Source organism: Sinocyclocheilus rhinocerous, unplaced genomic scaffold (genome assembly GCF_001515625.1).
Source record: "Sinocyclocheilus rhinocerous isolate Xijiao unplaced genomic scaffold, SAMN03320098_v1.1 scaffold3102, whole genome shotgun sequence".
Taxonomy (NCBI): domain Eukaryota; kingdom Metazoa; phylum Chordata; class Actinopteri; order Cypriniformes; family Cyprinidae; genus Sinocyclocheilus; species Sinocyclocheilus rhinocerous.
Genome location: NW_015654111.1, coordinates 105962 through 115814, shown reverse-complemented (window position 1 = coordinate 115814; position 9853 = coordinate 105962). Strand labels below are relative to the sequence as shown.

The 9853-nt window shown below is 37.7% G+C and overlaps 1 protein-coding gene across 1 annotated transcript in view; it reads right to left on the bottom strand.

Annotated features, from left to right (window-relative positions):
• Window positions 1-6451: 6451 nt before the first annotated feature.
• Window positions 6452-9853, bottom strand: part of LOC107716961 (E3 ubiquitin-protein ligase HERC2-like) — a 55868-nt gene continuing 52466 nt past the window's right edge. Inside the window, exons 88-91 of the mRNA XM_016523602.1 lie at window positions 8767-8957; window positions 8559-8664; window positions 8256-8468; window positions 6452-7426 (exon numbers count right to left, since the gene is read on the bottom strand). Of these exons, the coding sequence (XP_016379088.1) occupies window positions 7154-7426; window positions 8256-8468; window positions 8559-8664; window positions 8767-8957 (783 nt within the window). The 3' untranslated portion in view covers window positions 6452-7153. The remainder of the gene's footprint in view (window positions 7427-8255; window positions 8469-8558; window positions 8665-8766; window positions 8958-9853) is intronic.

Genomic DNA, 9853 nt, shown 5'->3' with positions numbered 1-9853 from the left:
AAAGAAACCCAGTTGGTCCAAACGGCTCTGGCTGGCTCACAAGTGCCGCACACAGGCTGCAGGTTTTCATGAGCTCAGGAGGAGGAGAAAGATACTCACTCTTAAATGGAAATTGTAGACTTCTAGGAGATGGAGGGAGTGACCCACAGCAAACTCTGCACACAGACAGAAGAGAGTGAATAAACAGCCCTCCCTCTTTCCTCTTCTCTCAGACCCTAAGATACCTTGTGGAAGTGGACACTCATTGACACTGGTGGTGTTTAAGACATGCCCAACTTTCCCCCAAATGCCTGAAGACACCCACCCCTTTTCATACCAAAACAATACACACAATGAAAAAAAAGATTGTTTCTTGCACACATACTCAAGTATTACTCACTAGCAACTTACTATGTATGACGTTATTGCTTAAAGCTTCTCTTACTTACAAGAGCTAAAGGAATCTCAATGCCCTACTTTGCATCCGTCTTACTGACCAAGACCTGCTTTTACAAGGAGCAGTCAAACAAAACAAAAAAATGGAGCAATTGAAATAACTCTTTCATGTCTTGTCTAAAATTCCAGAAGAGATTGCTGAGAGTTGATTTGAAAACAAACTGTGCTCTGGAAGACTGTAATCAGTCAGAGATTTCAATATGAATGTAAATATTTGTCATCAGATGATTCCATATCCAATTTTTCCAGTGTTCTTAACATTAATCTTATAGCTCCATAAATTCACTGTATTTCATCAATTGGCTCATTTGCACCTGCTGTTATTGTGCCTAACACAATTTAAGAGAAACATCGGAGGCAAAGTTGATACTCAAAAGAACTGATCAATCCCTTGAGATGCAAAATGAGCTTTTATAAGCATTATTTTTTTGTTTATTTACCAGCATCACTAACTCGATACTTCCCCATTTTTCTACAATCTGCGTCCACACAATTTTCAAAAAAAAAAAAAAAACGGGTGTCAGCACAAATGAGGAGTCATAGCGAGCAGATCATTGGCAGAGGTCGTTGTCGGAGGAGAGGAGGCAAATTAACCCTGAATTTCAACGTCAGAGGTCATATGGCATCATCCTATTTATGTTTTAAAGGAAGTGATAGAGCTTAAAAGACATCAATTATCCAGAAGTTGATTCTGGGTGGGCAACTTTTAACACACAGAGTTCTGCAGTGCACCTAAAATTACACACTTTCTTTCTTTTCAGTGTGCATCACGTTTCAGAATAAAATGCATGTGAAAGTGTTATAAAGCAGCCAGAAGGAAAGCAGGAGAGAGCTGAGTGATCATGGAGGTGATGTGGTGTATCACACGGGTCGAAAAAAAAGTGCCGCTGTGGGGAAGACGAAAGAGTCAGAAAGACTTTCATGTGACTTCTAGTAGATTCTGGATTTTGGCCCAATGCACACACTACGGCTTTTCCTCATTTTAACATGCACTGATGACGACATTATACTGATAAGAGGGAATTGATTTGAGAATAATCAAGACAGACAACTCCTTCAATCAGACAGCTGTTTGGATTCATTTATATTTCCTTAGCACTTCCTGCACATTCCCCAAAGAAATAAACTGTGGGTGTGATGTAGTGTATATATGTATATATATATATATATATATATATACAGTGGTGTGAAAAAGTGTTGGCCCCCTTCCTTCTTATTTTTATTAACTAGACACAAGTGAACTGAATAACATAATCAAGGGGAGACAGAAACTAGGTCAAGGAACATGAGGAGAGTTAACACAACAAAGTCCATAAATGTGACAGTGGTATTTTTCAGAATTAAGTTTGAAGAACAGCATTTATTCGAAATAGAAATCCTTTGTAACATTAAATGTCTTTACTGAGATTTTTGATCAATTTAATGCCTCCTTTTTCAATATCTTTAAAAAAAATAAAACTTACTGACCCAAAACTTTTGAATGGTAGTTTGTGTGAAATCTATTTATATAATATTGCTTTTTTCTTTGTTAAAATATGGTTTTCTGGTATTAAAAAATATTTTTAAAAGTTTAATAATTTGGATAGAATGGAAAGTGGAACGTGTCTTCATAGAATACAATGTAGATTATGCAATTACTTACAGAGACAGTGGTGCTTGGTATAGAGGCACTAGACACTGCTGCGCTGGGCTGGTCTTCAACCTGGGAAGGTCTCCTGGCCACATTAAGATTCGGTTTTGCTGCAGCAATGTGAGAGCCGGTAAATCTTGGTTTGGTATACTAAAAATGTGAGAAGACACAATGTGTTATAATAGCAAGCATTACTATTTATTTTAATATTACTATTTTAAGTAAATGCAGACTTCAAAAATACTTCTTTCTGAATGGAAGTGTAGTCCATAAGAGGAATGATTCATTAGCAGTACTGACTCTTGAAATAACTACAAAGTATTTGCATGGTGGAATAATTATTAACATGTGTACAATTAATAATAGCCAGCGTGTATGTGGAATGTTACCTGAGATATAGAATGAAAAAGAGAAAATGTAGCTTTAACACATGAGAAGTATAGAGAGAGATGCCATGAGGGACATGAGTCTAGCTCAGTGACCTTCAACCCAGGCCGAGCTCAGTTAGAGAGGAAGAGGACAATCCAAGAGTAGAGCCCAGAGATGAAAGAGAGAGAGCACACAGGTTACATTCTTCATTTATCCTTGACCATGTGACTTAAACCAAATCTGAGATATTCAAACCGACCAATCAGCAGACAACAGCTGCCCCCACTGTACAAGAGGTGTGACAATTAGTAGGTCTCAGCCAGCATCTCTTAGTTTTCTTGCTTTCTTCTTACTTTCTGAACTTCCTCGAATTTGAAGTGAACTCATACTTCAATGCTTTAAAAAAAAAATTGCAACTCACCATTGACAATTGTGCTGCAACTCTTGCTGCCACAGGAGCAGTAGGCTGGGGCTGGGGGTCCGGCTGACTCTGCTCCATGGCCTTCTTTGCTGTTCCAGCAGCAGCAGCAGGTTGTTCCACCACCCTTTGTGCTGGTCCAGTAGGGCTGGCAGTTGGCTGTTTAAGACAGCCCAAAAAAAATACATGTAACAATTCAGAAAGAAAACCATTTCAGTAAATAATACTAACAAAAAATACTTGCTACATTAATGTTACCTTTGGAGTGTGAAAACCACAGATGCATTTCAGCACACCTCCAAGCAAGTTTGTCTGGCCACGAGACAGCATCGGACATTTCTCAATCTGTAAGCATAATAACAAATGTAATGCACAATACAAGTGAGTCCCTTAACAGAGCATACAATACTTCATTAAATTCATATATTAATTAATTCATTGATTAATTTCTAGGACACGAGTCACTATTTATCTTATATACAGTGGTGTGAAAAAGTGTTGGCCCCCTTCCTGATTTCTTATTTTTTTTGCATGTTTGTCACACTTTAATGTTTCAGATCATCAAACAAATTTAAATATTAGTAAAAGATAACACAAGTGAACACAACATGCAGTTTTTAAATGAAGGTTTTTATTATTAAGGGAAAACAAAATCCAAAACTACATGGCCCTGTGTGAAGAAGTGTTTGCCCCCCTGTTAAAACTGTGGTTTATCACACCTGAGTTCAATTTCTCTAGCCACACCCAGGCCTGATTACTGCCACACCTGTTCGCAATCAAGAAATCTCTTAAATAGGACCTGCCTGACAAAGTGAAGTAGACCAAAAGATCCTCAAAAGCTAGACATCATGCCGAGATCCAAAGAAATTCAGAAACAAATGAGAAAGAAAGTAATTGAGATCTATCAGTCTGGAAAAGGTTATAAAGCCATTTCTAAAGCTTTGGGACTCCAGCGAACCACAGTGAGAGCCATTATTCACAAATGGCAAAAACATGGAACAGTGGAGAACCTTCCCAGGAGTGGCCGGCCGACCAAAATTACCCCAAGAGCACAGCGACGACTCATCCAAGAGGTCACAAAAGACCCCACAACAACATCCAAAGAACTGCAGGCCTCACTTGCCTCAGTTAAGGTCAGTGTTCATGACTCCACCATAAGAAAGAGACTGGGCAAAAATGGTCTGCATGGCAGAGTTCCAAGACGAAAACCGCTGCTGAGCAAAAAGAACATAAAGGCTCGTCTCAGTTTTGCCAGAAAACATCTTGATGATCCCCAAGACTTTTGGGAAAATACTCTGTGGACTGACGAGACAAAAGTTGAACTTTTTGGAAGGTGTGTGTCCCATTACGTCTGGCGTAAAAGTAACACTGCATTTCAGAAAAAGAACATCATACCAACAGTAAAATATGGTGGTGGTAGTGTGATGGTCTGGGGCTGTTTTGCTGCTTCAGGACCTGGAAGACTTGCTGTGATAAATGGAACCATGAATTCTGCTGTTTACCAAAAAATCCTGAAGGAGAATGTCCGGCCATCTGTTCGTGACCTCAAGCTGAAGCGAACTTGGGTTCTGCAGCAGGACAATGATCCAAAACACACCAGCAAGTCCACCTCTGAATGGCTGAAGAAAAACAAAATTAAGACTTTGGAGTGGCCTAGTCAAAGTCCTGACCTGAATCCTATTGAGATGCTGTGGCATGATCTTAAAAAGGCGGTTCATGCTCGAAAACTCTCCAATGTGGCTGAATTACAACAATTCTGCATAGATGAGTGGACCAAATTTCCTCCACAGCGCTGTAACAGACTCATTGCAAGTTATCGCAAACGCTTGATTGCAGTTGTTGCTGCTAAGGGTGGCCCAACCAGTTATTAGGTTTAGGGGGCAAACAGTTTTTCACACAGGGCCATGTAGTTTTGGGTTTTGTTTTCCCTTAATAATAAAAACCTTCATTTAAAAACTGCATGTTGTGTTCACTTGTGTTATCTTTTACTAATATTTAAATGTGTTTGATGATCTGAAACATTAAAGTGACAAACATGCAAAAAAATAAGAAATCAGGAAGGAGGCCAACACTTTTTCACACCACTGTATATGTAGTATATATATATATGCGTTTGTACAATTTTAACATTACTCTAAGAAAAACTCAAGGTGCTTACAGTTACTGCGCTGTGTTCGTGCATGTGCAGTATGAGTTCCATAAATATTTTGAATATGATGGTCCCTGATAATGCACTTTGGTATGCTACACTTCAGTGACCTTGATACTCAAAGCAAATTCTATCAAAAAAGGTTTTCACAAACCAAAACTCAGATACACAGCCTGATTAGCTTAAAACAAGTGTTTTGGTTTTCTCAGGCTGTTTGAACAATTTATGAATGTACAGTAAAGTCAGACCTTCCTGCTGCATTAAAGTACAGTTTTACAGCTCTGGTTCTTTTCTTCTGCCTGCCTGGAGCCAATCCGACATGAGTAGAGCACCTGACTCATTCCAGCATAATGCGCTCTGTGATTTCTGCTTATGAAAGAAAGAAAAAAGCATTAAGATGGTGAAGAATGCTCCGGATTTCTAAGCCATCATAAAACACTTTCCTCTCTGTCATGCACCCCTAATACCCTTTTATCTCCACAACAGAGAAGGCGGGTTACGATGTGACCTTTGACCTCTGAGCTTAATACTGTGGCCCATTAACAACAAAGCCTGTGAACCAAGAGCAATATATGCCGAGCTAGATGGCTCAGCCGGTTCACAGATAAACATCACTTGACTATCCTCTGACTGCACGTGAGAGCTGTAAGGGGGTGGAAGTGCTCACTCTTTTCCACATAAGCCAGTACGAGTTGTGCAGGTCATTATGAGGATTTTTATTAAACCGTTTACGTTAGTGTTTGAGAGGAATGCGTCTTAACTGGTCTGGAAATCCCATACGAGACTAAAGCCAAAGTAGACTGAACCTAAACCATGTTAACCTGAAACAATGGCAAACTGACTACATATTTGGGGATTTCAAATATTGTATTTAAAATTGTACTTTTAGAATGCATTTGATTTCATTATAATTAGTAGAATCATTCATTTCTAGTACTGATACCAGAAGAAAGTAATGTCAAGGCTTACATTTTCAAATTCAAACGACAAATTGGAATTTTAGAATAAACTGTTACCAGTGTTTTCAGTGATAGTGAATATGGATTTTTTTTTTTTATAATATGGGTTATCACATTACATATCGAGCATAATTAAAACTACATAATATATGTTGTTACTTGTTACCGCTTAAAATGTGATATTTACTGTACAGTTTGTCTTTAGGAATAAAAACACCAAAAGCTAACATACAGTCTGCAAAAACAGAAATTCAATTTCAGATTCATTTCAGATATATCGACCAATATTTTGAACGATATAATGGCGACTATACTGCTATTGGCTAGTATTTTTTTCTTTTTATAATTCTGCATTGAATTTTTCCCAATTCAAACAAGCAATTTATACTCTATGAACACACAAAAAATATATAATTAAATCATTCAAAAATTCTGGGAAAAAATTCAAAACGAGAAAATAAAACGTACAAGAGAAATTTGGTTTAAATTTATTAACAGAAATTAACATTTATTTATAACATGGAAATGAGACCTCTCATTAACACATGGCACAATCAAATTATATACATTCCATTAGGAGAACAGTGCAGACACATATAGGAGGAGGAGAGAATACAGACAACCTAAAAACAACCCCTGATCCGGCTTCCACTGACCAAATGAGAAAACAAAATATCCTGCTCAGTTAAAAAGGTTTTTAAAGAAACACTGCTGTTTTTCTTATATATCATAATACTACCTATTTAACACAAATTCAATCAGGAGTCTGTCAGGAGTCGTCTACCACAGTGCTAGGCTAAGCGGTCTGTCCTCTGTAATAAAACATGAACACAATGTTTAACAAAGAGATGTGTAGTTTCTCCTGTCTTCCTGGTTCTCTTCACAACAAAGATAAAAAACAAATCTATCTTGCTTTTCACCAGCTTAATAGTGCTTTAAAGTTAATTGCACATAATGATATACACTTATTACTCTTCATTTTGTTGTATTTGTGTCTATGCACATATTAATAAGTGAGATTAAAACAGACAACTTCGGTTCAGTTTTCATTTAAACTTCTTTTGTCCGCTTATTTTCAAGACTTCCTACAACTTACCACACTATCTGTCTCTCTCTGTGTGTGTGTGTGTGTGTGTGTGTGTTTGTGTGTATGTGCATGTTTGTGAGATGGAGATTAACCAGGGGTTAAGAGTTCAGTGGCCTGTCAGGTAATCCTGCGTGGAGTCGGACGCGAAGGAGTCCGCATCCTCATTGTCAGAGTCGTCGCTACTGTCATCTGCGGCTGGCTCACCACTCAAAGCAATCCGTGCATAATCATCCGTGTCAATGGACTTGCAGAAGTGAATGGCATATTTTAGTTTCTCCTCCAAGACTAGCTTACAGGAGTAGCGAGGCAACTTGAGCAGGAAGAAGCAGGTGTAGGACTCTGGGAGGAAGTGGTCGGGTGGGTTGTATTTATCCAGCACCTGGTCAAAAAGGACAAAAACTAAAAATTGAGCACTAATATTTATTTATATATTATATATACATATACATATATATACATATACATATATATACATACATATACATACATATACACACACACACACGGAAACTTGTTTCTGGAATGGAATAAAAAATAAAAATGGAATAAAAAAAGATAATTGTGACTTGTCTCAAAAATCGGACTGTTTCTCATAATTGTAAGATATAAACACAAAATTGCAAAATATAAACTCACAAAAAAAAAGAATTGAGAAAAACTTTTGACTTTTTTCTTAGAATTTTGTTTTCATCAATTTCATTTTGTTTAGTTTTCGTCTCATAATTTTGACATTTTCCCCTCTGAGTTTACATCTTGCAATTCTGTTTTTATTTTTTATTTTATTTTCGCCACTGAAGAAAAAATAAAAAAGGCAATAGTGACATCTCACAATTCTGACCTTATTTCTCGAGTATATTTCTTGCAGTTCTGAGTTTATATTGTTCAATTCTGACTTTTTTTTCTTGAGAATAACGAGAAAAAAGTCAGAATTATGATAGAAATGCAGAACTGCCCGATAAAAGAAGCATAATTATGCAACTTAAAGAAATAAAATAATAAACTTTCGTAAAAATTTATAATAACATTTCAAATAAACGCTGTTCTTTTAACATTTTTATTCGAATAACGTTTTAAAGTTTCGGCAAAAAAATATTATTTCATTACTGATAATATGCAATGTTTCTTGATCTACAAATCAGCATATTAGAATAATTTCTGAAGGATCATGTGACACTGAAGAAGTGACACTTTTCAGAGCCACAAGTTACCTGCACCACAAAGTCTCGTCCACGGAAGTCTGCGATGGTCCTGGGGAGGCGTGTGCGACCCCAGACGAACCTGAGGAAGAGTGAGCGCTCCGTGTTGGAGAAAGACTCCATCACCTCCCAGAACCACTGGATGAGAGGAGCAGTGGGTTCCACCCCCTTATATGTGGCCACTGATTTGAGCAGGTGCAGGGGGATGTCCGGACTGCCACACACCTAAACACCACAAACAAGTGACGTGGAGTCTAATAAGAATTCATGATGACATATTTGCTCAGTCTGCATTAATGCTGAAGACACACTCACCATGGTCTCCAGCTCATAGCCAGTAAAGAGAGAGAGCAGAGGCACCGGTACGACACGTGCCATACCTTCCCTTACTGCAGACACCTGCTCATCGAACTCATGCAGCCTGGAAGAACAAAACAACATACCAGTAAATATTCATTTTATTCATGAACACTTCTCCCACAGAATTGGTTTGTAACACTTTTTTTCAGCAAATTGTTCACACCTGTAGTTTACTGCTAGCCGCACATATTCGCTGCGGTTCTCTAGGCTGATGTGGGAATGTTTGGAGCTGAGCTGGACTTCCTGTCCACAAGCGCTGGGCACAGTGAAGGGCAGAGGCATAGCCTCAAACTCCTCTGCAGACGCCTCATTATCTCTAATATACATCAGACCGGGAATGAAGTCCTTGTCCACCTAAAACACACAAAAAAGGGTGAGGTCAGACGTAAAATGCTGTGAAAAGCAAGAAGTAAAATATATATATACACTATCGTTTTAAAAGTTTGGGGTGAGTACAGTATTTAAAAAAATAAATAAAAATGCCATCACAGAAATAAATTACATTTTAAAGTACTGTTATTTTAAATTGAAGTAGCATTTCACAATATTTCTGGGTTTACTGATTTTTGATCAAATAAACAGCATTGGTGAGCATATAAGACTTACATAATACAAACACATAAATAAGTAAATAATTAACCAGACCCAAACTTTTGAATGATTTAAGCATATTTAAATAAAAGTTTGCCACTTTCAGATTCAGGTACCAGCAAATCTTCAAATTGCAGATGAAGTGATCTAGCAGGAGTATATTTTGTAGAGGAGATTCATTCAACAAAAATGACTGAATATAATCTAAACCTGTGCAAATGACTATAGAAAAGGAATGAAAAGAATGTGTGTGTGTGTGTGTGTGTTTTTGAGTGCATCACAGTCAGTGTCTCACTGTTGTCTTGTGCTCTATAATCTCTCTTTTTAACCTTTCTAATATCTCCAGGCAAAAGCAACAAACAACAGCTGCTCTGTAAGCAAGAGACATCCTGCGCTGAGAAACGCCATCACTGCAGACGTCTCAGCAACACATGATCTCAGCGTGAATGCAGGAGACGCATACACTCATTTATTTTTACACGACACACTCACCCACACGCTTTATATCTCTGACAGCACATCTCAGAGATCATTAAATAATATATACATATAAGTGGGTATAGAAAAGAATCAACCCTAGATCAACCCAACCCTAATGTCAAGTAATCAATGTGATACTGGTTGGGTATTCCAGAAAGCAGGAATAACTTACCATAAAG